Source organism: Oryctolagus cuniculus, chromosome 7, assembly GCF_051225735.1.
Source record: "Oryctolagus cuniculus isolate XC-2025 breed Fujian yellow rabbit chromosome 7, ASM5122573v1, whole genome shotgun sequence".
NCBI classification, from domain to species: Eukaryota; Metazoa; Chordata; class Mammalia; order Lagomorpha; family Leporidae; genus Oryctolagus; species Oryctolagus cuniculus.
The window spans coordinates 47,863,821-47,891,697 of record NC_142873.1 but is presented as its reverse complement, the minus strand read 5'-3'; the positions used below and the strand labels follow the sequence as shown (position 1 = coordinate 47,891,697).

The 27,877-nt window shown below is 39.5% G+C and overlaps 1 protein-coding gene across 5 annotated transcripts; it reads right to left on the bottom strand.

Annotated features, from left to right (window-relative positions):
- Window positions 1-11: 11 nt before the first annotated feature.
- HORMAD1 (HORMA domain containing 1) lies at window positions 12-27,600 on the bottom strand. 5 transcript variants are annotated; one of them, XM_089299969.1, is made up of 15 exons: window positions 27,421-27,599; window positions 25,913-26,032; window positions 25,122-25,266; window positions 22,799-22,862; window positions 21,751-21,787; window positions 20,139-20,159; window positions 19,859-19,885; window positions 15,017-15,084; window positions 14,425-14,570; window positions 10,563-10,822; window positions 7,585-7,651; window positions 7,427-7,503; window positions 5,955-6,038; window positions 3,851-3,922; window positions 12-650 (listed from the first exon to the last, which is right to left on the bottom strand). In XM_089299969.1, the coding sequence occupies exons 2-15, from the start codon at window positions 25,943-25,945 to the stop codon at window positions 570-572; spliced, it is 1,182 nt and encodes a 393-aa protein (XP_089156095.1). In that variant the 5' UTR covers window positions 25,946-26,032; window positions 27,421-27,599; the 3' UTR covers window positions 12-569. The 5 variants fall into 5 exon arrangements, with proteins under 5 accessions (XP_089156095.1, XP_069933839.1, XP_089156098.1 ...); XM_070077738.2 differs by having other exon boundaries at window positions 25,913-25,975; window positions 27,421-27,598; XM_089299972.1 differs by lacking the exon at window positions 25,122-25,266 and having other exon boundaries at window positions 25,913-25,975; window positions 27,421-27,600.
- Between the last annotated feature and the right edge of the window lie 277 nt (window positions 27,601-27,877).

Here is a 27,877-nt window from a genome sequence, read left to right as displayed (position 1 = left end):
CCTACATATTAAACACTTTATTCTGCTACAAACACTAGGCCTTAAAAATCAGTCATCTTTTTGATCTGTAGTGAAAAATGTAAAAACAGACAAAGCACTCATTTTTAAACCATACATCATATATTATCATGTTAACATTATATCAAAGTATTAAAGAATATTGTTTTAATAACAAAATGACAAAGCAAGTTAAATTGTAGTTTTAACATAAGTAAAAAGTGAATATTTTAATACCAAAAACATTATTTGCTTCAAAAATGGACTTAGAGGGTCTTAAAAATTAATACATATTTAAAGGAAATATCCAAAAAATTATAGATCAATATTGAGCAGATAATGAATGGAATAAATTATGACATCTGTATTTTTGGTTGTGTACAAAGTTTTGAACTTGTCTCACATAATATTAAGGAGTACAATATGACAGCTAAAAACTTCATGTTACTGAATGAACTGCTTAAAATTATGTATACATTTTCAGAGGTAGGGAAAACACACCTTAACATAGCAATATACTGTCTCTTAATTTAAATGTTGAGAACTTTGCAAATGTGTAGAAGAAATAATGTTTACAAATGTTCCTTTGGTTCACTAAACTTTCTCCTTTTTGGGATTGACTCTTGACTAGGAGAATCAAAGTCATGGTGTACCTGTCAAAAGAAAACAATTACTAAGAGTAGGATATGTGGATTATTTCTTTCTTTCTTTATTTTGACAGAGTGATAGAGAGAGACAGAGAGAAAGATCTTCCATCCATTGGTTGACTCCCCAAATGGCCTTAACAGCCAGAGCTGGGCTAATCTGAAGCCAGGAGCCAGGAGCTTCTTCTGGGTTTCCCACATAGGTGCAGGGGCCCACGGAATTGGGCCATCTTCCACTGGTTTCCCAGGCCATCAGCAGAAAGCTGGATCAGAAGAGGAGCAGCCAGGACATGAACCAGCACCCACTTGGAATGCCAGTACCACAGGTGGAGGCTTAACCTACTACACCACAACACTGACCCCAGGATATATGGATTTTTTAAATATAGGATAAAATTTATTATTGCTTCCAATGGCTGCTGAAACTCTACACATATACACACACATACACACAAAGTGTAAGATCCTCATTAGGGCTGCTGTGGGGTTTAGGAGATAGATTTCATCTATGTCCTCAAAATAGTTAAATAAGAGAAAATTTTTTAAATGAATTAGAAATAGAGAAACATTTTCTCTTGGCACCATGGAAGATTTAAATTATGTCTTGATTTTTATTCCTCTGGTACTTAGCAGGGCTTGACAGTAAACATTTAATGCACTTTTTTTTTTAATAAATAGGAGGATAATTCAAGGAATTCCTAACAAGATCTCCTGAGTTACTGAACTTTAATTTTCCTGGAAAAAAACTCATTGAGAGTAACAGATTATGATTTTATAGGAAAAAAATCAAGACTTAATACAATGGAAAAATTAAAGAATCTAATGTAGTAATGGAATGTCAGGTAGTTCCATTTCATTCCATTTGTAAGTTTATTTATTTATTTATTTATTTTGACAGGCAGAGTGGATAGTGAGAGAGAGAGAGAGAGAGAGAAAGGTCTTCCTTTGCCATTGGTTCACCCTCCAATGGCCGCCGCAGCCGGCGCGCTGCAGCCGGCGCACCGCGCTGATCCGATGGCAGGAGCCAGGTACTTATCCTGGTCTCCCATGGGGTGCAGGGCCCAAGGACTTGGGCCATCCTCCACTGCACTCCCTGGCCACAACAGAGAGCTGGCCTGGAAGAGGGGCAACCGGGACAGAATCCAGCACCCCGACCGGGACTAGAACCCGGTGTGCCGGCACCGCAAGGCGGAGGATTAGCCTAGTGAGCCACGGCGCCGGCCTGTAAGTTCTATAAATAGACAAAAATATTAACCAAATATATTTTTGAGATTACCCATTTAACATTTGATTTTTATAAAATAGTCTAAGTTTTCAATTGCCTAATTTTAAACTACTACAATACTAAAATTTTAGTTGGAAAAATATATTTATTTCAGAAATGTTCCCGGTTGCCCCTCTTCCAGGCCAGCTCTCTGCTGTGGCCAGGGAGTGCAGTGGAGGATGGCCCAGGTGCTTGGGCCCTGCACCCCATGGGAGACCAGGAAAAGCACCTGGCTCCTGGCTCCTGCCATCAGATCAGCGCGGTGTGCCGGCCGCAGCGCGCCGGCCGCGGCGGCCATTGGAGGGTGAACCAACGGCAAAAGGAAGACCTTTCTCTCTGTCTCTCTCACTGTCCACTCTGCCTGTCAAAAAAAAAAAAAAAAAAAAAAAAAAAGAAATGTTAAATACATTGTCTAATTTGGTAAAAAGAGGTTACAAGTATAAAACAACTGGGGCTGGCATTAAGGTACAGTGAGTGGGTAAAGCTGCCATTTGCAGCACCGACATCTCATATGGGCATTGGTTCAAGTCCCAGCTGCTCCACTTCCGATTTAGCTCCCTGCTAATGTGCCTGGGAAAGCAGCGGAATATAGCCCATGTGCTTGGGCCACTGCACCCATGTAGGAGACCTGAAAGATGCTCCTGGCTCCTGGCTTCAGCCTGGCTCAGCCCTGGCTGTTGTGACCATTTGGAGCGTGAACCAGCAGATGGAAGACCTCTGTCTCTATCTCTGTCTCTCCCATTCTCTCTGTAATTCTTATAAATAAAACAAACAAACAAACAAATAAACAAACACTATAGGATTTAGATGAGGAAAAGTTTTCTTTCTCTAGAGGTACCAGGAGGAAATTCTACATTTTTAGAAAACACATAAATTTGAAAACTTACTTTATTTCTACTTTAGTTTTGGCCTATAGAAAGCTTAGATTTCAGGCCCAATTTCAGTTCTACATAAAAAATGGCCTGAATATTAGTCTACTCACATTTTTCCTAATGCTGATTTTTATTTATTTAAAGATTTATTTTATTTATTTCAAAGAGTTACAGAGAGAGGCAGAGACAGAGAGAGAGTCTTCCATCTGCTAATTCACTCCCCAAATGGCCACAACAGAGCTAAGCTGATCCAAAGTCAGGAGACCGGAGCTTCTTCCAGGTCTCCCACATGTGTACAGGGGTCTAAGGACTTGGGTCATCTGCTGCTGCTTTCCCAGATGCATTAGCAGGGAGCTGGATCGGAAGTGGAGCAGCTGGGACTTGAATCAGCACCCATATGGGATGCCAGCACTGCAGGCCAGGGCTTTAACCCACTGCGCCACAGCAACAGCCCTGATTTCTATTTTATGAATTCTTCTAATTTCTTTAAATCATTTGTGAAACAAGACAGCAGATATGTACACTGAAAACAATTAACCAACACAGTGTATCTTACTTATAAATTGTTTCATTTTTATTTTTATGAATTTCATTTATATTTTTATTTATTTTATTCATATGTATTAGTTATATATGAAGGGAGAGGGAGAAGGAATATCCTATCCTCTGGTTCACTCTCCAAATGACCTAAATTCCAATGATTGGGTCAGGCTGAGACAGAAGCCCAGACCTCACAATAGCTCCTACATGGGTAACAAGGACCCAAGTGTTTGAGCCATCACCTACTGCCTTTCAGTGCACATTAACAGGAAGCTGGAATAGGTGGAGCCGAGATTTGAACCCAAACACTCCAATCGGGAATATGGGTGTCTCAAGCAGCATCTTAACTCTTACACCAAACACCTGCCCAGCCTAATTTTTTAGAACAAAATAATTTAAGCAAGATTTGAATAGCAGAACTCCAAGGCATATCCAGAAACACTATCAAATTATTTCATTTTAAATTTAATGTATAGTAATGACATTCTGATACTTACTAATTTATTTCACCCATATATTATCATAAGACTTACATTTTTCTTAGATTCAGGCTGACTTCTCTTCCGATTTTCTTTAGAAGATTTTACTGGCTGATTTTCATTTGCCTCCACAATGAGAATAATCAGTACTTTGTTACTCTCAAAGAACAGTCAATATTTAATTTTTCAACCTTATATGCATCTACACATAGTTTTTTAAAAACAGCTTTATAAAGCTTTATGAAGATTCAGATACTCTATGATTCATCTATCCAAAAGTATACAAAACAATGAATTTAAGTATATTTACTGAGTTGTGCAACTGTCACCATAGACAATTTTAGAATACTTCCATCACTTCAAAAAGAAACTTCATATCCTTTACCTCTCACGCTTCTATTCCTTCATCCTCCCACTAGCCTTAAGACTTCCTGCCTCAATAGCTTTCCCAATTCTGACTTTCCTATGAATGGAATCATGTAGTATGTGGACTTTTTTGACAAGCAGAGTGGATAGTGAGAGAGAGAGAGACAGAGAGAAAGGTCTTCCTTTGCCGTTGGTTCACCCTCCAATGGCCGCCGCGGCCGGCGCGCTGCGGCCGGCACACCGCACTGATCCGATGGCAGGAGCCAGGAGCCAGGTGCTTTTCCTGGTCTCCCATGGGGTGCAGGGCCCAAGCACCTGGGCCATCCTCCACTGCACTCCCTGGCCACAGCAGAGAGCTGGCCTGGAAGAGGGGCAACCGGGACAGAATCCAGCGCCCTGACCGGGACTAGAACCCAGTGTGCCGGCGCCGCTAGGCGGAGATTAGCCTAGTGAGCTGCAGCGCCGGCCGATGAATCATTTTTGATTGTAAGGATATACCACTATTTATCTGTCAATGGACACTTAGCTTTTGCCCATATTTTGGGTGTTGTGAATACTGCTATACAGACAGCTGTTAAAATATTGTATATTGGAAGATGACAATTAGCTGCCACATATTCTCTAAAAGAAAATTCTTTTCTGATACTTGAAATGCCCTTTCTTAAGCATACATCAGTCATGAGTCTCAAAATGAGAAGTACTCTGAGTTTATATCCAAAAACACATGCAATTTCAGAAATGAATTCATGTTCCAAAACCTCTTAAATTACAAGGAAATCTTGTTTAATAATTTCTCCCTATTTCTTATTAAAGGATACTCATCCTAAACAGAAACTGGCTAGGAAGAACATTTTGCTACCAGAAGTGATAATTTTTTTTGACATTCCTTTATTTCTTTCTTTCACCAGCACTTTAGTTTGAACGCTGACTTCTGTAAGTTCTAATTTCCTTGAGAATGTGTTTGGAACACAAGGCCCCTAAACATCTCATTATAATCAGTGCTATTTTGGTAAATATTTACCAAGTTCTCTTACAGAAACAAGCTCTGGGGTGTTTGCTGATTTCCAGCTCTTACTATTACTACCTTGTCCAACAGGACATCAATGAATGGGAGATTGGGAAGAAATACTCTGGCCCTCCACTGATAGAGTGAGCTATCTGTTCCATATCTTTGGATGTAGTATTTTATACTATATTTTACAGAATGCTTTTTCTTTATACCTGAACCTTAGAGAGTAGTACAAAGATCTAAAATCAAGTGTGAAATTTGAATTCATATAATGCATACTGAAAACTGAAATAAAGCAATGAGTTTTTTTGCTTAAGAACATGAGATTATTTTTATACAAGATATATACAAAAGATAATTTTATAATGTTTTATTAACAAGATAATTTATAATATAGAACATGGGAATTTCTGGCATTCTAATAAATTCCCTTGGGAGTCTGGTTACTAGTAATACTAGTAATATTTCTCAAAGCCCTTCCTGGATTTTTACTCTCTAATGTACATTAAGAAAAATTAATCATCCCTTCCTTTCTGCCCCAATAAAGCTTATTTAGACTTCTCTAACAGGCCTGTTGTACATTGCTTGTTTACCTTTAGTTACTAAAATTTTAGTTAAGATCAATCACTATGTGTTATTCAGGTTATAGTCACAGCACCGAGTAAAGTACCTGATACATAATAGGTATTTAATAAATGTCAGTCCAACAAATGAGGTATTAAAATAAACTCATGTGGGGGGAATTATAAGGTTAGAATGGAAAACAAACCTACAGATATTTACCATTTTATTCTGAAAGATTTTTCCACTTCTTGTTTTGCTTTCAGACATAACAAGTTCAGATGTTTTGTTGACTAACTGCTCAACCTAAAAAAGAAAATAGTTACACAAAAATAGATAACATAATAAAATTCTTATAATACATGGAGTCCAAAAATTTAATCGCATAAAATTTAGAGTCTTTTTATATTAAGCTGATGACATCGAACAATTTTGAGTTGGTTCACACTTCCACCAAAAGCACAGAAGATATTGAAACCAGTGCTGTACACAACTGATCATTTACTGAACTGAGAAAATCCCAAATGAACACTAAGCATTATACATCCAGAAGATAAGAATTTTTGCCCAATCTCATTTGGGAAAGGGGCTGGACAGAGGAAGAGGGACAATCACAAATCCCATTATTTCCAAGTTCATATTATCTAAATGTGTTATTTCAGAATTTTACAGTACTATATATGGAAAGCACAATTAACAATCTCTGCTCCAAGGCAACAAAAATGTATTATATACTTCATTTATTTTATTATTAAATTTTTAAAAAAAATTTGAGATGCGGGGCTGGTACCGTGGCCTAGAAAGCTAAGCCTCCACCTACAGTGCTGGCATCCCGTATGGGTGCTGCTGGTTAGAGTCCCAGTTGCTCCACTTCTGATCTAGCTCCCTGGTAATATGCCTGGGAAAGTGTTGGAAGATGGTCCAAGTTCTTGGGCCTCTGTGCCCAAATGGGAGACCAGGAAGAAGCTCCTGCTCCTGGCTTTGGCTTGGCTCAGCCCTGGAGTTGCAGCCATTTGGGAAGTGAACCAATGGATGGAAGATTCTCTCTCTCTCTCTCTCTCTCTCTCTCTCTATATATATATATATATACACATATATATACCTTTCAAATTTACTTCAAATAAATAAACAAAATTTATTTCAAATAAATAAATAAATCTTTAAAAAATTGAGATGCGACAAACAGAGTGAGCATGAGCGCTCCTATCCACTGGTTTCACTCTCTCCAAACACTAACAATGGCCTGCCCAGGCCACAGCAAGGGGCTTTGAACCCAATCCAGGTTTCCCAAGTGGTTGGCAGGAACCCAACTACATGAACCATTACCTGCTGCCTCCAAGGGTGCACATTAGCAGGAAGCTGGATCAGAAACAAAGCTGGGTTGAATTCAGGCATTCCTAAATAGGATGTGAGTATCCTGACAGATGTGTTCAACTAGGCCAATGGCCTGCCCAGATGCCCCATTTTTAAACATGAAATAGCGTGGAATAAATAATTGCATCTCTATCTAGCTCTGAAATTCTAGGTTTGTTACTAAGCAAATTCTCCAGTATTATACTCACAAATTTTCAACACATAATTGCCAGATTTTGTTAACAGTAAGTACTCTAAACACCTAATTCTATTCTAAAAGAGCTAGAATAAGAAAATCTGAGAAACAAATTACAAGTGAGTTGGAACTATCAAGTTTGTACCTGGTTATGAGAAACGGAAAGGTCTGGACTTTCTTTACACTTCATAATTTCATCCTCCTCACAAACTAAACTTGGTTCTATAAAAAAAATTTTTTAAAGTTAAAATGGTATAAAGTTTAATTAAAGTAAGTTAGTTTTTGTTTTCATTCACATCTTACCTCCAAGTTCAGAACATCCAGGGTGTTTTTTCTGCTCTTCCATTTTAGTTTCAATGTCAAAATCATCCTACATAATTATATGTAAAAAATGGATACATTTAAAAAATAATTGAAACAATTATATTTATTTATGAACAAATTTTTTTTATGTGAAGGCTAAATATAAAATAAAACTAGGACTGCTTTTATGAATCCTAGAAATAAAAAAGGTCCTACAATTACTATCACAACACAATTTCTTTATTTAAGCAAAGTCAAAATCATGATTTTTCTTCACTTTGTAGAGCTGCTTTAAAAACAAATGACAAGGGTGGTGCTATGGCATAGTGGGTAAGGCTGCTGCCTGCAGGGCCGGATACCCAAATGGGCCCTGGTTCAGGTCCTGACTGCTCTACTTCCAATCCAGTTCTCTGCTATGGCCTGGGAAAGCAGTGGAGGATGGTCCAAATGCTTGGGCCTCTGCACCCACGTGGGAGACCCGGAGGAAGCTCCTGCCTCTTGGCTTGGGATCAGCCCAGCTCCAGCTATTGCAGCCATTTGGGGAGTGGATCAGCAGATGGAAGATCTCTCTCTCTCTGCCTCTGTCTCCCTGTAACTCTGCCTTTCAAATAAATAAATCTTTTCTTAAAATGACAAAAATATACAACTTTCTCCAAATGAATGATAATTTTAAGAATCTTTTTAGATAGTACCATTGTTTGAGGGCACAGAATTACACATGTTAACACATGCTCTAGAATCGCCATACAAATGCTAACCTAAACTCTGAATATGCCCCAACTCTCTTGAGGGAGGTTAACAAAGGATAGAATTAGTCATGGTATGGTGGAAAAACAAAGCATTAACATCTGTATTTACTGATACCTTTTGCAGTGTATGTGAAAGAGACTTAAATATTTTAAAGAATGATAAAAAAATCCCAGTCATATCTGTTTATAAAACAGTGGGATTTAGGCTTGAGGAAAGTTTTTCTTTTTTGACTGAATTCATTGAAAGTTGACTGAATTTTCTCTTTGTAAAGATATTGACACAAAGCATAATTCAGAATTATAAGCCTCTGGGGACCACTGTGGTGTAGCAAGTTAAGCCACCATCTGCTGGGCATGCATCCCCTATGGATGCTGGTTCAAGTCCTCACTGTTCCACTTCCAATCCAGCTCCCTGCTAATGCGCCTGGGAAAGCAGCAGAAGATGGTCCAAGTACTTGGGCCCTTGCACCCATGAAGTAGACCGGAAGAAGGTTCTGGCTCCTGGCTTCAGCCTGGCCCAACCCTGGCCTTTGCAGTCATTTGGGGAGTGAACCAGCAGATGGAAGCTCTCTCTCTCTGTCTATAACTCTGCCTCTCAAATAAGTAAAAATGAATGAATGAAAGAAAGAAAGGTAGGAGGGAAGGAAGGAGGGAGGGAGGGAGGGAGGGAGGGAGGAAAAAGGAAGGAATTAAGGAATTAAGGAAGGAAGGAAGGGAGGGAGGGAGGGAGGGAGGGAGGGAGGGAGAGAGGGAGGGAGGGAGGGAGGGAGGAGAAATTAAAAGACAAATTGTAATGCAGAAAGATTAAAGCAGTAACTTTGACATTTACTGGCAGTGAGATAACCAACTTCTATTCATCTATTCATTCAACCAATACTGAGACACACTGACTCCAAATCTAAGTGCTGGGCATGGCACTGGATGATTAAAAAGATGAGTAAGGGGCAGGTGTTGTGGTGTGGTGGGTTAAGTCACCACTTTGGATGCCCCATCCCATACTGGAGTGCTAGTTAGAGAGTCCTGGCTACTATGCTTTGATCCAGCTTCTTGCTAATGCATTCTGGGAGGCAGCAGATCATGACTCAAGTGCTTATACTCTTGTTACCCATCTGAGACCCAGATGGAGTTCCAGACTCCTGGCTTCAGCCTGGAATAGGCTTAGCTGTTGCCAGCATTCGGGGAGTGAACCAGCCCGTGAAATCTCCCTCTCTGTCTCCCCAACTCTGTGTCACCATGCCTTTCAAATGGATAAAAATAAATAAAAATAAACATTAAAAAAAGATGATGAAGACCCTTTTCCTGCCTTCCAGACTGCTTCAGGACAGTGACACTCCAGGCCCTAAAGAAATTCAAGTACAGGCTAAAATGAACACTCAGTAGGGCTATTATGTATATTATATACTGGCTGGATATTATATATTCTGTCATTAGTTGGGGACTGGACTAGTTCAATAATTTTTTTAAATTTATTTATTTGAATGGCAGGGTTATACAGAGAGAAGGAAAAACAGAGAGGTCTTCCATATGTGGGTTCACTCCCCAATGACTGCAATCACCTGGACCGAAGCCAGGAGCCTGGAACTCCATCTGGGTCTCCTAAGTGGGTAGCAGGGGCCCAAGAACTTGGGCCATCTTCCATTGTTTACCCAGACGTATTAGCAGGGAGATAGATGGGAAGTGGAGTAACCAGGACTCAAACCGGTGCCACATGGAATACTGGCATCAGAGGTGGCAGCTTAACCCTCTGAAGCACACCACTAGCCCTGAGTTCAATAATTTTTAAGTTATTCCCTAGAATCCTAGGGGTTTCCTCAGGGCCCACTATGAGGACAGATGATTTCTTGAGCCTCCAGGACCATTTCTTGCTTTAGTTAGAATATTTATGCTTTTGGGTAGGAGGAAGACAATTGGAGGGAGGAAGGACATATCATTATATTCTTAGAATTATATCCATGAACTATATTGAATGTTTAAAAACGGATTAAAATTAAAATAAAATTTTTTTAAAAAAGAATAATCATGCTTTCAATTTCTGAGTAGGATGTCTTTTGTAGGAAGATTAAAAAGGTTTAAGACCACAGTACCAGATTTTATTTTTAAGGTCCTTTCCAACCTTGAGTTTATGATAATATAGTATTAATACAAATATTAATGAAAGCTAGAAACATTATCAGAATTGAGTCAAACATTTGTTACTATTTTACTTTATAACTCTTCAAATACACTCACATTTATATAATGTTCCTGTTCATCTTCTTGATCATCTTTATCCATCAGGATTTTTTGAAAGGGTGTTTTTAATTGTTTTGATGATAGTAGAAGTGTATCAATATTTTCCATTTGTTCTTTCTCAGTGGTGACTTTTACTCTAAAGTTGTGAAAAGGTGTTGGGACTTCTCCCACATTTAAGTACATAGGCTCCCCTTCAAATGTTACTCCAGCACAATCACCATCCTTAAAACCAGGAGGTTGGTAATCTGGGGGTGTAACTGCAAAGAAGTATAAACTGTGCTGTTAATGAACTGAAGAAAATTGTATTAATATTATACAAATACATGCAGATTAAGAAATTTCAAATAGTATAGAAGGGCATAAACTGAAAAGTCAAAATCGTCCTACTATTTCCAACTCCCCATTTTATTCTCAAAGATAACCTCTGTTTTCTTTACTTACCTGGCTGTGTGAGCTTGAGTAAATTATTTTTCATCCCTAATTTGAATTCCTCATTCATTAAATAAGGAAAATAATAGTACCTACCTTCATAAGATCACTATTGGTATCAAATGAATTAAATAAAGCATTGTAAAATGTTCAGGACAGAACAGGCATACACTGAGTATTTCAAAAATGTTGGTTGGTATTTTAATGCTTTAAGTCTTTGAGGAGACATTACATGTAATAGAAGATTTCATACTTACATAGATTTTAGTATATATGTGTGTGTGTGTGTGTGTGTCTCCAGCCTCTCTTTATACATGCTTTAAAAACACAAATGAGATCATACTGTCCTGCATCTAGCTATTCTTCCTATCTCTCAGATAATTTATCAGTCAACTCTTTTATATTTTTTAAAATTTTTTCAGTCTATTCTTTTAAACAACTTGCACAGTATTCTATTATATAAATGGTTCATAATTTACTCAATCTTCAATGAAAGACACATTTCCAGTTTGTTTCTATTTTAGCCAATGTTATAATGAAAATCCTTATAAATATATAACCTTGTATATTTGTGCAAGTATACTCTCAAGATATTTTTCTAGCTTATGAATTTCTAGATTTGGGGCTAGCATTGTGGCACAGCTATTAAGCCACTGCCTGCAATAAGGGCATTCCATATGGGTACCAGTTCAAGTTCTATTTCACTTCCGATCCAGCTCCCTGCTAATGTGCCTGGGAAAGCAGCAGAGAATGGCCCAAGTGTTTAGACCCCTGCACTCAGGTAGGAGACCCCACATAGAGTTCCTGGTTTCTGGCTTTGGTTTGGCCCAGCCCCAGTCATTGTGACCATCTGGGGAGTGAAACACCAGATGGAAGATTCTCTCTGAAATTGCTTTTCAAATAAATAAATAATTTTTTAAAAAGTTTTTAGATTCAAAAGAAGGTGCATCTAAAATTTTGATAGTGTGGCATAGCAGATAATCTGCTACCTGATAAACCATATGGGCACCAGCTCATGTCCCAGCTGCTCCATTTCTGATCAACCTCCCTGCTAACATGCCTGGGAAAGCAGAGGAGGATGGCCTAAGTCCTTAGGCCCCTGCACCCACATGAGAGACCCAGAAGAAGCTCCTGGCTCCTGGCTTTGGCCTGGCTCAGCTCCAGCCGTTGAAGCCATTTGAGGAGGGATATGGTGGATGGAACATCCCACACATCTGTGTAGTCTCTCTTTCTGTGTAACTCTGCCTTTCAAGTAAGTAAATAAATAAATCTTTAAAAACAGAAACAAAAAAATTGTTTTAAAGGCTGACAGGGCCAGTATTGTGGCATAGCAGGTTAAGCTACTGCTTATGCAGCTGGCATCCCTTTAAAAAATACACTGGCTGGCACCGCAGCTCACTAAGCTAATCCTCCACCTGTGGCACTGGCACTCCGGGTTCTAGTCCTGGTTGGGGCACCGGTTCTGTCTCAGTTGCTCCTCTTCCAGTCCAGCTCTCTGCTGTGGCCCGGGAAGGCAGTGGAGGATGGCCCAAGTCCTTGGGCCCTGCACCTGCATGGGAGACCAGGAGGAAGCACCTGGCTCCTGGCTTCGGATCGGTGCAGCGCGCCGGCCGTGGTGGCCATTTGGGGGATGAACCAATGGAAGGAAGATCTTTCTCTCTGTCTCTCTCTCACTGTCTAACTCTGCCTGTACCAAAAAAAAAAAAAAAGACATTGATACCGCTATACCATCCTCCAAAAATGTTCAACCCATATACATTTCTTCAAGGATGTCAGGGCTGGCATTGTGGCATAGCAGGTTAAGCAGCTGACTTTGACACTGGCATCTCATATGAGCACTGGTTCAAGTCCTTGCTACTCCACTTCCAATCCAGCTCCCTGCTAATGCAAATGAGGAAACAGCACAAAATGACCCAAGTGCTTGGGCTGGACCACTGCCTCCCACATGGGAGACCTAAATGGAGGTCAAGGCTTCTGGCTTTGGCCTGGCCTAGCCCTGCCCACTGTGGTCACTTGGGGAGCGTAGTAGAGGATGGAAGATCTCTCTCTCACTCTCTGTCTCTGTCTCTGTCTCTCTAACTCTGCCATTAAATAAATAAATCTTTTTCTAAAAAAAAGTATAAAAGTGCCTATTTCCCCATATCCTTGTCAATAATGAGTTTACAAGTTTTAGTAATATGATAAGTAAAAACTGGTATCTCCATGTTTTGTTTCTTTACAATTATAAGAGAGGTTATATTTCACATGGAAATGTTCCTATAATTGACAAGTATATATTTTAAAGTCTGTTTTTGTAAGTTTTTTCAAATACTAATATTAAACATAATTTTTAAAATTTCAATAAGTATATAACAATTTAGATACTAAAAAAATTTGGGATAGAAACCAATTATTTCAATAATAATAAAACATAAAGATACTGGGGCCATTGCTGTGGCATAGTAGTTTAAGCATCTCCCTGCAGCGCCAGCATCCCATATGGGTGCCTCTTCAAGTCCTGGCTGCTCCACTTCTGATCCAGCTCTCTGCTGATGACCTGGGAAAGCAGTAGGAGATGGCCCAAATGCTTGGGAATCCCTGCACACACATGGGAGACCTGGAAGAAGCTAATGGCTGCTGCAGCCATTTTGGGAATGAACCAGTGGAGGAAAGACCTCTCTTCTTCTTTTTTATTTTTTTTAAAGATTTATTTATTTATTTGAAAGAGTTACACAGAGAGAGGAGGAGAGGCAAGGAGAGAGAGAAAAGTGTTCCATCTGCTGGTTTACTCCCAATTGGCTGCAACAGCCGGAGCTGCACTGATCTGAAGCCAGGAGCCTGGAGCTTCTTCAGGTCTCCCATGCAAGTACAAGGGCCCAAGGACTTGGATCATCCTCTACTGCTTTCCCAGGCCATAGCAGAGAGCTGGATCGAAGTGGAGCAGCTGGGACTCAAACTGGTGCCCACATGGAATGCCAGCACTACAGGCAGCAGCTTTACCCACACCACAGCGCTGGCCCCAAGACCTCTCTCTCTTTGTCTGTAATTCTGCCTTTCAAATAAATAAAGTCTTTTTAAAAAATATTTATTTATTTATCTGAAAGGCAGAGTTACAGAGAGGGCAGAGAGAGTCAGAGAGGTCTTTCATCCCCTGGTTCACTCCCCAAATGGCTGCAATGGTCAGAGCTGGGTCAATTCGAAGCCAGGAGCCAGGAGCTTCTTGGGGTCTCCTACATGGGTGCAGGGGCCTGAGCATTTGGGCCATCTTCCATTGCTTTCCCAGGATATAGCAGAGAGCTGGATCGGAAGTGGAGCAGCTGGGACTCAAACCGGTGCTCATATGGGATGCTGGCACTGCAAGGGGTGGCTTTACTCACTATGCCACAGCATCAGCCCTAATAAATAAAATCTTTAAAAAAAAAATAAAGATATCAACTGAAACAGGATGTACCTTCATCATAGTAAAAGAGTTTCATGGTCAAACAAACATCATTAGGTAAAGGTCCAAGATTTTGCATTAGAATATAAATCTTCCGAATGAGGAGAATACTTGCTTTCTTGGTATCAGCAGGTGATGTGCTAGATTTATTGTTTTGGCTTTCAATAGAAGAGAATAACACATTAATATCCTTCCTGAAAACTGTGGATTTTAATATCATAACTTCATTTTTCAAGTATTTGATTACTATTCTTTTTATATGCATTGTGTTTTAATGTCATTATTATGAAATTTTTAATTACTATTCTAAAGCAAAACCTAATCTTACATAAATAAGATTAATATGAATTTTATAAGATATCTAAAGGAAACAAATGGATTTAAATTATATTTCTAATCATTAAAATTAGGTTTCCATAAGTCAAATGGTACATAATTAGCCACAAAATTCTGGCTTGCAACTTCTCCAAGCTACCACTCCATTTTATATAGCTATATCTTTATGGCTAATTTGGAATATTTCAGGATTTTTGAATTAATCCTGAAGTTTTGCTATATAGCATTAATGAATAAATGCTAATCTGTAACACAAAGAGAATAATACCTTAAGAAGTCCATGATTGGTCCATTACTGGTGTACTTGAATTTAAATTGGTAACATTCTGAAATTGCCTTAAATAGAAAACAGTGCAGTTATATATCTGATATATAGTACTGGCTGAAAAATAATTAGGTATTGCTTTTGTATAACTCTTCATATGTGCCCATAATTTTTTTCTCTCATGCTAATCCATATTGGTACATGGATTTTTTTTAGAAAACTTTTATTTAATAAATATAAATTTTGAAAGTACAACTTTTAGATTATAGCAGTTTTTCCCCCATAACCACCCTCCACCTGCAAACCATCCCATCTCTTACTCCCTCTCCCATCCCATTCTTCATTAATATTTATTTTTAATTATATACAGAAGATCAACTTATTATATACTAAGTAAAGATTTTAACAATTTACACTCACACAGACACACAAAGTAGAAAGTACTGAAAGTTTTACCGTTAATTCTCATAGTATAACACATTAAGGACAGAGATCCTAAGTGGGGAGTAAGTACACAGTGACTCCTGTTGTTGATTTAACATTTGACACTCTTATTTATGACATCAGTAATCACCCGAGGCTCTTGTCATGAGCTGCCAAGGCTATGAAAGCCTCTTGAGTTCACAAACTCTGACCTTATTTAGACAAGGCCATAATCAAAGTGGAAGTTCTCTCCTCCCTTCAGAGAAAGGTACCTCTTTATTTGATGGCCCGTTCTTTCCACTGGGATCTCATTCACAGAGATCTTTTATTTAGGTCATTTTTTTTGCCACAGTGTCTTGGCTTTCCATGCCTGAGAAACTCTCACGGGCTTTTTAGCCAGATCCGAACGTCCCAAGGGCTGATTCTGAGGCCTGAATGCTGTTAGGGCATTTGCCATTCTATGAGTCTGCTGTGTATCCTGCTTCCCATGTTGGGTCGTTCTCTCCTTTTTAATTCTATCATTTATTATTAGTGGACACTGGTCTTATTTATGTGATCCCTTTGACACTTAATCCTATCTTTATGATCAATCATTAACTTAAACTGATCACTTCAACTAGTAAGACAGCATTAGTACCTGCTGACTTAATCGGATTTGGAGTCCCATGGCATGTTTCTAGCCTGATCATTAGGGGTAAGTCCAAGGGAGCATGTGCCGAATGGTACATGGATACTTTCAAGCCCTTTTAGTTAATTCCCATGGTTTGGAAATTATGGCTCCAGCCATGGAGAGAAATTTATTCTTACACTCATTGCAATATGTTATGTATACCAGATAAAGAACTCCTTAATAAGTAGGTAAGGGAAGCACAGAGTACTCACAGCTACTCACCAGAGTAGCTAAGTGCTATGATTTGAATGTGTCCTCAAAAGTTCATGTGTTAGAAACTTAATTCCCAGAGCAAGAGCTGAGAAGTAGGACTTCAAAAAGTGACTGTGTCACAAAGACACTGCTGTTTTGAATGGATTAATCCTGTTATTATGGAAATTGGTTAATTACCATAGAAGTAGTTTATTTATTGCAGAAATGGGATCCTGATAAAAGGATGAGCTCAGCCCCTTTCCTTTCTAACCCTCCCATTTCTGGTGCTCTCTTGACCTTCCCCCTTTCACTATTAGGCGGAACACAGTAAGAAGGCCCTAATCAGAAGTCAATCTCTCCCTTTAAAAATTACCCAGTCCCTGGAATTATTATAGCAGCATAAAATGGACTAACAAAGAAATCTGGTAACAAGATGTAGGGCTGTTACTATGATAAATACCTGCAAACATGGAAGCAGATTTGGAACTGGTTAACAGGTAGAGGCTGAAAGAATTTGGACAAGCAAGATACACAAAGTCTACAATGTCACAAACAGAGCACTAAGGGTGGCTATGTTAAGAGGTCAGAAGAAAAAAACTGAAGAGGGACCCCAAATCTTTCTAAGGATTAAATAAGTCATTATGATCAGAACATTAGAAATATAAATAGAAGGCCGGCGCCGCGGCTCAATAGGCTAATCCTCCGCCTAGCGGCGCCGGCACACCGGGTTCTAGTCCCGGTCGGGGCGCCGGATTCTGTCCCGGTTGCCCCTCTTCCAGGCCAGCCCTCTGCTGTGGCCAGGGAGTGCAGTGGAGGATGGCCCAGGTGCTTGGGCCCTGCACCCCATGGGAGACCAGGAAAAGCACCTGGCTCCTGGCTCCTGCCATCGGATCAGCGCGGTGCGCCGGCCGCAGCGCGCCGGCCGCGGCGGCCATTGGAGGGTGAACCAACGGCAAAGGAAGACCTTTCTCTCTGTCTCTCTCTCTCACTGTCCACTCTGCCTGTCAAAAAAAAAAAAAAAAAAAAAAAAAAAAAAAAAAAAAAGAAATATAAATAGAAAAGGCCATTCTAAAGAAGTCAAATGGAAATGAAGGGTGTGGGGGCTGGTCCTGTGGCACAGTGGGTTAAAGCCCCAGCCTGTGGTGCTGGCATCCCATATGGGCACCGGTTTGAGTCCTGGCTGCTACACTTCTGATCCAGCTCCCTGCTATGGTCTGGGAAAGCAGTACAAGATGGCCCAAGTCCTTGGGCCCCTGCACCTGTGTGGGAGACCTAGAAGAAGCTTCTGGCTCCTGGCTTTGGATTGGCACAGCTCTGGTCAGTTGGGGAGTGAACCAGCAGATGGAAGACCTCTCTTTCTCTCTCTGCCTCTCCTTCTTTCTCTGGGCAATTCTGATTTTCAAATAAAAATAAATCTTAAAAAAAAAAAAAAAAAAAGTGGGTCTTCTATAAAACTCAGTTTAGCTCTTCTCTTGTATGCACCCGTTACTGTATTATGCCCTGCACTGATTAAGGACTTCACATAGTCTTCACCAGCAAAATGACCCTTATCAAGTGCAGTCCCTCAATCTTGAACTACCCAGCCTCTGGAACCATGACATGAATAAGCTTTTATTCTCTTTTTTTTTTTTTTTTTTTGACAGGCAGAGTGGACAGTGAGAGAGAGAGACAGAGAGAAAGGTCTTCCTTTGCCGTTGGTTCATCCTCCAATGGCCGCCGCTGCACTGATCCGATGGCAGGAGCCAGGTACTTATCCTGGTCTCCCATGGGGTGCAGGGCCCAAGGACTTGGCCATCCTCCACTGCACTCCCTGGCCACAGCAGAGAGCTGGCCTGGAAGAGGGGCAACCGGGACAGAATCTGGTGCCCCGACCGGGACTAGAACCCGGTGTGCCGGCGCTGCAAGGCGGAGGATTAGCCTAGTGAGCCGCGGCGCCGGCCAAACTTTTATTCTTTAGAAATACCCAGCTTTAGTATTTAATTATGGCAACAGAAAATAGAAGCATAGGGCTTACATTTTTGCTATATTGTAACCAGATAAGCCATTTAAGCCTTCTAAGTCTCATTTTCCTCAGTTAAAAAAGTTGAAGAGGGCCAGTGTAGCAGGTTAAGTCACTGCCTGCAGTGCTGGCATCCTATATGGCTAACAGTTTGAGGCCCAGCTGCTCCACTTCTGATCCAGCTCCCTGCTAATGTGCCTGGGAAAGCAGCAGGGAATGGCCCAAGTGTTTAGGTCCCTGTACTCAAGTGGGACACCTGGAAGAAGCTCCTGGCTCCTGGCTTCTGCTGGGCCCAGCCCTGCACATTGCGGCCATTTGGGGAGTAAACCAGCTCCCTCTCTCCCTGTTATTCTTTCAAATAAGTAAATAAATAAATCTTAAAAAAAGAAAGTTAAAGACAGTACCTATCTCATTAGTGGCTGTGAATATTTATCAAATATGATGGATAATTTATACAGAGTACTTAAAGTGCCTGACACAGTAAACACTCAATAAATACTTTTAATGCATCAATAAGATAGCTTATTTACTGATATAAACATGCATTATAGAACATATTTTAAAATGAATATTTTTCTAAATAATCACTAAGTTTTCTGAGCAATAAACTACTTTATAGCCTTTGCCCAAATGATCTAGTTTGTGATGATACATATTAATTATACATTAAACATTAAGTACAGTGTTGAGTATCAAAGAAAATACACATTCCCAGCCTTCCTAAAGCTCAAATACCTTAATACTTTGTCTTATTTACATTTCGGTGCTTACATAGATGGGCATTAGTTCTTTCTCTTTCCGCGTTTTAAATACATTTAAATCTGCATCTCCATGACTGAGTAAAGCTTTGTATTTTAACAGCTGTAGTGTTACGATTAGTCTCCCAGATCACGAACTAGTCCTTCCTAGTTTCAAATCCTAGTTCTGTCACTTGTGCCTCTGTGACTTTGGGCAAGAAATCTTGTATCTAGATTTCCTAGTCTGTGAAGTGGAGATAATAATGGTAGTTACCTCATAATGATTATGATGAATAAATAAGATAATGAAAAAAAGAAAAACAACAAAGCCTTATACTTAAACAACAAAGCCTTATACTTAAACAGAGTAAACACTCCATAGATCTTTCTCCCTTGTTTCTGAATTTCCCTTTCTTTTCTTATCCTCTCTTATCTCCTATAATTGTCAGATGAACAGGTGGATGCAACTGCACTGAGTATTCAAGGTTCAAGGATGAGTTTCTCATTTTTCCCTAAACTCAAGCCCTTTTATAATTCTAGATAAAGAGTATTGTAAAGAATCAGAAATTGGGTGATTTAGATTATTTCTAACAGTTTGTAAGCTTTGCTGCCTAGTATCAGTTACATAATCTCTCTTGTTGTATTAATCTGTTTCAAGATGTAAGTCTTGCTTTACTTCAGAAGAGTTTTGTGAGATTCAAACATGAAAACATATGAACAGTATGCTAATTAAAGCATAGATAAAATCATAAATATTAGTATATGTCTATGTTGTTTTTGATATCAAAAGCTTTATGCTTCTTTACTAACCAAAGCACACTCACCTGAGGGTCTTCTGGATTGGTGTAAACCTATTTTAAAATAATTTACAATTGAATTATTTTAGGCTAAGTAGTTAAGAAAAATTAAATTGGATGTTTACACTAAACTATAAACAACTCAGCAAAACAAAGAACAAAAACAACCCACAAAACATTAGTTTATTATTTTTCCCCCAATGATCAGCTGTTTGAATAGAGTGACAATCAACAGTGTCATTTTAATTAAGCAAGACTGAATTTGACAGTCTTTAAAAAAAAGAACATGCAAGTTAGTTATACTTACTGCTAGAACAATCATCCTTAGCTGAAATACAACAAAGAACAAAATTCTTACTTGTATACTATAAAATAGTTTTTCATGATGGATAATAAGAACTCTTCGTCCTATTTCAACACATATTTCTAATAACAAATAACTAATGCAGAAGACAGACTTCAAATCATGCCTATAAAACAATACTTTAGATATGCTTATATATTTCCAAAATATCTTTCTACTTGACATACTGGACTGAAATTCATGCCAGCACTTTACTATACTGACTTAGTCAAATAGGACATTGCTGCCAGTTATAAAGAAAATATATATTATTAAATAGCACATTAAAACTTACCAATATGAGAACTGATTTTGAAAACAGAGGAAGTAGAGAGTTTGAGGCTATGCATTTAACAAAGGGAAAAGACTTTGGAGACCATAATAGCAGAAAAACAGAAAATCACTGGCTCAAATGATATGCTAAAAACAGTTATCCTTGATTGTGATCTCTTCCTTACACTCCAGAACCAATTTAAGAACAAATTCCAAACTGTTCTACTGTCAAATCTAACTTGAATCTCCTCCTCTGCCGTCCTGATCTTAGCCACCGTTATTTCTCACTAGAACTACAGTAATGGCCTAAGTGCTATTTTCCTAAGACTCCTACATTCCACATCAGAATACCTGCATTTGACTTCTCACTCTGGTCCTGACTCCAGCTTTCAGCCAATGCAGACCCTGGGAGGCAGTAGTAATAGCTAGAGTAGGGGGCTGGCGCTGTGGCGTAGCAGGTAAAGCCGCTTCCTGAAGTGCCATCATCCTATATGGGCACCAGTTCGAGTCCCAGCCGCTCCACTTCCCATTCAGCTCTCTACTATGGCCTGGAAAAGCAGTAGAAGGTGGCCCAACTCCTTGGGCCACTGCACCTGCATGGGAGACCCGGAAGAAGCTCCTGGCTCCTGGCTTCGGATCAGTGCAGCTACGGCCATTGTGGCCAATTGGGGAGTGAACCAGTGGATGAAAGATCTCTCTCTCTCTTTCCCTCTCTCTCTCTCTCTCTGCCTCTCCTTCTGTGTAACTGTGACTTTCAAGTAAACAAATAAATATTTAAAAAAAAAAAGAAAGAAAGAAAAATAGCTAGAGTAAATAACTGGACTCCTGCTACCTGTGTGGGAGACCTAGATTGTGTTCCCATCTATAATTTCCAGCCCTAACCCAGCCCCAGCCAATGCAGGCATTTAGGGAGTGAACCAGTAGACAGGAGCTCTCTCTGCCTCTCAAATAAAAAAAATTATTAGTATAAACATTGTACAATAAAAATTGTAGAAGGCATGTGAAACCAAGAATGAATTATTTTGTAAGACTTTTAAATTCATTAATTTTTAATAAGTTAACATGTTATTAATACAAATGAGTACTAATTAACCAAAACTAGCTTGAGAAAAATCTGTTTAGTATTAATTTCATTAGCTTTAAATGAGTTGAATATTAGGCTTTAAAATTTTCAGACTTTTCAGTAATACAGACTGACCTTTGCCCAAGTTAGTTTAAATTAATGTTTTATTACATGGTAATTCTTTTAAGGCTTGTACAATAGAAACTATAGAAAAAAGAATAAAGAGATTGAAAAACTTACATATTTCTTCTGTAAAGCATCATAACATCCCAGCATCCTAAAAAAAATTCAAGGATTCTTTAAGAATAGTATGTTCAGAAATAAACCTTTCATAAATCTCCAGTCACATTGCTAAATAACACAAAACATTTTATTACCTATATTAAAACAAAAAAGAATATGGTAGAAATATAAAATGATGAGGCCAGCATTGTGGCACAGCAAGGTAAGCTACAGCCTGCAATGCTGGCAGGCCGTATCAGAGCATCAGTTTGAGTTCTCACTGTTCCACTTCCATTCCAATTCCCTGCCAATGCACTTGGGAGGATGGTGGAAGATGGCCCAAGTATGTGGGTTCCTGCCACCCATTTGGGAGACCTGGGTGGAGTTCCTGGCTCCTGCCTTTGGCCTGGCCCCGCCCTGGCCATTGTAGCTATTTGGGTGTGAGCAAGCAGATGGAAGATCTTTCTATTATTCTTTCAAATAAAAATAAATCTTCAAAAATATATAAAATGATAGGGGATGGAAGAGAAAATATAAAATATTAGACAGCTATTTATGGGGAGTAATAATAGGTAAATGAAACCTGTTCACACAGAAAAAAGGACAACTTTTAATGAAAAAAATCAAACTTACAAAAATGGTATTCAACATTAAAAGATGAATCATTAAAAGTTGGTTAGAGGCTGGCCTTGTGGCGCAGTGGGTTAAGCCACTGCCTGTAACACCAGAATCCCAAATGGGTGCTGGTTCAAGTCCTGGCTGCTCCACTTTCTATCCAGCTCCCTGCTAATGCACCTGGGAAAGCAACAGAAGATGGCCCAATTCCCCAAGCCTCTGCATGCTTATGCAAGACCTGGATGAAGTTCTTGGCTTCTGGCTTCCCTGGCCCAGCTTTGGCCACTGGGGCCATTTAGATAGTGAACTGGTGAATGGAAGATAATTCTGTCTGTCTCTCTTGCTCTCTCTAACTCTGCCTTTCAAATAAATAAAATAAATCTTAAAAAAAATTAAATTTTAAAAGTTGGTTATACATTTTTTTTCTATCTTGAAGTATTCTTTTACTTACCACTTCACTAGTTGTGAAGACCCTGGACAATTTTTATCTTCCCTCAGAATTTTGACACAAATATCTAAACACAAAATGATGAAATAAACAGTTACTCAAAAACAGTAAACTAGAAATTTGGAAAGATTATTTTCCTCAGCCAGGTATTACAGTTACATTATTAATGACCATGCATAGATCATAGGTATTATTAATCTAATTAAGGAAAGATAAGTTATTTACCCTTATTATAAAATGCTTCATAATGATTAAGATGTCAGTTTATGAGTAGAAAAATTTTCATTTTTAAAGATTATAGAATATAAAATTGGATACAGGGTGGGCATTTGGCATAATGGTTAAGACTGCTAGAGACATCTGTACCCCATATCAGAGTGCCTTGGTTCAAGTCCCTGCTCTGCTCATACAATGGGAAGCAGCAGGTGAGGGTTCAAGCAGTTGGATTCCTGACATCCATGTGTAAGACCTTGGTTGAATTCCTGGTTCCTGTCTTAGCCTGGCCCAGCTTCAGCTGTTGCAGGCATCTGGAGAGTGAATCTGTAAACAGGAGGTCTCTGCCTCTCTGTCTAATTCTGTCTCTCTTTCAAATAAATATAAATAAATAAATTTTAAATTGCATACAATGCTTTCATGCCATCATTATTCAAGAGTCTTAGAATGTTTGCTATGGACTTTTATTTCAATAAAACAAATGTAAAAAGTCAAGAAATTATCTGGCTATCAAAGACAAAGAGCTTTTCAAAGAAGCAACATGTAACACTTAACATTTCTCCCAGCACATCGTCTGTACATAATATTATACACATATTTTATTTCTGGAAATTAGCTGTTATTGTAGTATAAACTGTCTATATTATTTTTATTTCCTTAAAATAGCACAAAAACATATAATAGCACTGTACAAAGTTATAAAGAACAGGATGTTTTTATCTATTTACTTCATTGTAAGTGTAATATAAGGTGAAACTTAAATGAGAAACTGAGAGACAATTTTACAAGCAAATACTTTCAAAGGTATTCAATATACTTAGAGAGAAAAGAAAAAACATTCAGAGGCAGGCATTTAGCTTAGCAATTAAGATGCCATTTGGGACACCACCCACAATCCTTATCAGAATGCCTGGGTTTGAGTCCCAGCTCTGCTCCTGATTCCAGCTCCCTGCTAAAGCAAACTCTGAGAGGCAGCAGGGGATGGTGAAAGAAGTTGAATCTGAGCAACTCACATGGGAGAACCAGACTGATTCTTAGCTTTGCCTGGCCCAACTCCAGCTGTTGTGGGCATCTGGGCAGTAAACCAGCAGATGGGAACTCTGGTTGGCTGGCTGTTTAAATCTCTCCTTTTCTGATTCTCAGAATAAGAAATACAAACAAAACCTTGTACATAAATGTGGCATTATACATAGTAGCCAAAGAGAGGAAACAACCTAAATGTTCATCAACAGATAAATGTTCATAAATGTGGCATTTACATAGTAGCCAAAGAGAGGAAACAACCTAAATGTTCATCAACAGATAAATGGATAACTAAAATGTGGTACAGACATAAAATGGAACATTAGTCAGCAATGAAACAGAAAGTACTAATCTGTACTACAACTTGGAGAAACCTTGAAAATACTATATACTAACTGAAAGAAGCCATGGGGACGGTGCTGTGGCATAGTAGGTTAAGCCTCTGCCAACAGCACTGGCATTCCACAGGGGTGCCAGTTCGCGTCCCTGCTACTCCTCTTCTGATCCAGCTCTCTGTCTATGGTCTGGGAATGCAGTGGAAGAAGGCCCAAGTGGTTGGGCCCCTGCACAGTGTGAGAGATCTGGAAGAAGCTCCTGGATCTTGACTTTGGCTTGGCCCAGCATTGGCTGTTGCAGAAATTTGGGGAATGAACCAGCAGATGGAAGATCTCTATCTGTAATGCTACCACTCAAAAGAATAAATAAAATCTTAAAAAAAAAAAAGCCAGTCACAAAAGACCACATATTGTATGATTCCTATATACGAAATGTCCAGAAAAGGTAAAACCATAGAAATAAAAAGTTTAATGCCTAGGACTGGGAAGTTCGGGAGGAAGTGGGCTGTAATGGATATTGGGTTTCTTTGTAGAGTGATGAAACTGTTCTAAAATTGATTGTGATGATGGTTGCACACTTTGTGACTATATTAAAAATCATTGAATAGTACACTTTGAGGAAGTAAACTGCCAGGTACATGATTTACTTAAAAATTGCTACTAAAAATCACAATCTTAAAAGTCAAAACTTATAGCTGTAGAGCAAGGCAAAATAAAATTAACGTTTTAAAGTTTTAAAGTAAATATTATATTACCATCTAGATATCTTGTTCCATAAGCACATTCTGGAAATATTCCTCTCAAGTACGTGATGCAGGATATTGAAATTGCTAGGAGCCGCTTCACTAACATCAAAGATTGCTGCTCATTTGTTATCTTATTAGGAAATATCACTGCACTCTAAAATTCAAGAAGAATTAAAACATCTTATATTTATCAAATATAAAATTCCTTTGGACAGAAAACAAATCCAATTTTGTGTATGCATAGTACTATCCCAAAGAACTCTGCATGGTGGTTATAAACCCCCAGAAAGTCAGGATGGCTTCTAAAATGTGAAGCTGTTTCTAGGGTGAAGCCCAAAGATAATGTGTAAGTACTTAAGAATGCCCTTGCAGATTTACTGTCTATGTGTAATATATGGATAGATAACACTGATTTTCTCTTTTGTCACTTCACGGGTTGCTTCAAAAGAGGTTAACTATAATGCAAGATGTTATACAAAGATAATAATTTTATCTCTGTCTCTGAATCACAGACATTCATCATCTGGGGGTCTGCTATGAGTAAATTCATCAAAGCAATAGAATAGCATTCATTAATACCAACTGTAAACTAACTTGAACCAGCAATTTAACATCTGGTAGAAATCTCCATTATTTCAAAAGTTTAGCAAATATTTTTATTTCTCAAAACATGGAGTTTCCTGATGTCATTAAAGCCTCAAACACTTGATTCTAACTTTCAGATATAAAAGTAATTAAGACTTCAAGAAAAGCATAAAATCTGCTAAATATTAAATTAAATAAAATACAGGCAATCATACCGTGGGAGTCCTCTGCAACTGTGCAGTGGCCATCTTCTGATAAAATATTTTCTTTAATTCAACCTTCAACACAAACAGTAGCTTTAACTTCAGATCTGAACTTCTTAAATCTCTAACGTGCTAGTGTAGTACAAAGAATTTTAGATGAATAAATATGAGCATTTTTTTACTTCCAATGGAATTTTCAGAAACATAATGACCCATATGGTTGTACATCCTATTTGAAGGCCTTTGACTAGCGCGCCTCACACAGATGGGTTATTAAGAACTCTTCAGGAGAACTTTTCAAGAAAACACCACCTTCCTAGTTTTCTCCACTCTACAGTATTCAAAGAACGACAGCATCATAGGCATAAAGCAACAAAAATCTGCTCACAGCAAACTCTTCCAACTCCTTAAAAAAAATTTTTTTTTAATTGTAGTTTCAAAATAAATGGATCTGGTAACTTCCTTACCTGAACTATATCATGGCTCTGGCTCTAAATACTGTCTACTTAGTGTAATAGGCATAAAAGAGAAACAGAATATATTTTTATGCCTGATTCTGTTTCTCTATTATAACCTTCATAGGCTAATGTAACTTTCTTTTTTATTTATTTTTTGAGAGGCAGATTGGACAGTGAGAGACAGAGAGAGAGAGACAGAGAGAGAGAGAGAGAGAGAGAGAGAGAGAGAGAGAGAGAAAGGTCTTCCTTTTGCCGTTGGTTCACCCTCCAATGGCCGCTGCGGCCGGCGCGTTGCGCTGATCCGATGGCAGGAGCCAGGAGCCAGGTGCTTCTCCTGGTCTCCCATGGGGTGCAGGGCCCAAGCACTTGGGCCATCCTCCACTGCACTCCCTGGCCACAGCAGAGAGCTGGCCTGGAAGAGGGGCAACCGGGACAGAATCTGGCGCCCCGACCAGGACTAGAACCCGGTGTGCCGGCGCCGCTAGGCGGAGGATTAGCCTAGTGAGCCAGGCTAATGTAACTTTCAATGTTTTTGTCCCAATTTCACTTTTTCTAGTCAGAAAATTAAACGGGAAGATTCCCAGAAGTAATCTAACGGAAACGTTTTCATTTATTTAGCCCCGTAAAGCCTGGCCTAGCCCCGGCCCTCCGCGCCCCTCTTCTCGCCAGCGTCGCGCCTCCTCCGCGGCCCTGCCCGGGCAAGGTCCCCGGGTCTGGGACGGGGCTCGAGGGAGGTGGCGACGGCGGCGAGGAGTCGGCGGCGCGGAGGGCGCCTTCGGGCGCCCCGCACGCCTTTTCCGGGGTGGGGTGGGGCGCTGACCGCTGCCTCCCGGCTCTTTTACACACACACACACACACACACACACACACACACACACACACACACACGCCTGGCCTAGCCAATAGCGGGAACCCTGTCTGAGGAACCTTTCCTGGAAAATAAGAAGTTACATATTTTTTCCCAAGTGATTCATCATTAAGCCCTTAAGAAACATTGGACAGAAGGTGATTTAAAAAGTAAGAGATTAAAAAGAAAACACAGTAAGACCCCTTATATATTACGTAAAGTCTGAAGAACCGGCGCCCACAACCAGAGGAGAGGCACGACGCGGCACGCGGCTCGGCTTGACGCGCATGCGCGTTCCGTCAACGGTCGCTCGTGCGGCCTTCCGACGCGCCGCCGACGTCGCCTTTCCCGCGTGAAGAAGCGCAAGGCTTGCCGGGAACCTCAGAAAAGAGGCGAGGTGTGGTTCAGTGGCACGTGGGCCGCCGTCTCTTTTACGTAGCGTTGCTGCAGTGATGGAAGTTTTGCCGCCATTTACTTCGTCATATTAATTTTGATTGCTTTCTGACATTATTTGTTAGGATTTTGCTGTGGCTATATCACATATGCATTCCGACTTCCAGCTTCCTATGTCTTTGTCACTAAGCAAGCTGCTCTAGTGGTCTCTCACCTAGATATTTTTATGTGTTATGTCTGGGAGGACAATGCGTGACTTTCAAAGTAATTTATGCCTCA

Bases quoted from the DNA above. Each gene is read 5' to 3' on its own strand.
- HORMAD1 (XM_089299969.1), bottom strand. From the start codon at position 25,945: ATGGCCACTGCACAGTTGCAGAGGACTCCCACG. The intron at 25,267-25,912 runs GTATGATTGCCT...CTTGAATTTTAG, and splicing joins AGTTGCAGAGGACTCCCACG to AGTGCAGTGATATTTCCTAA. The intron at 21,788-22,798 runs GTAAGTAAAAGA...AATTTTTTTTAG, and splicing joins TCTTCACAACTAGTGAAGTG to GATGCTGGGATGTTATGATG.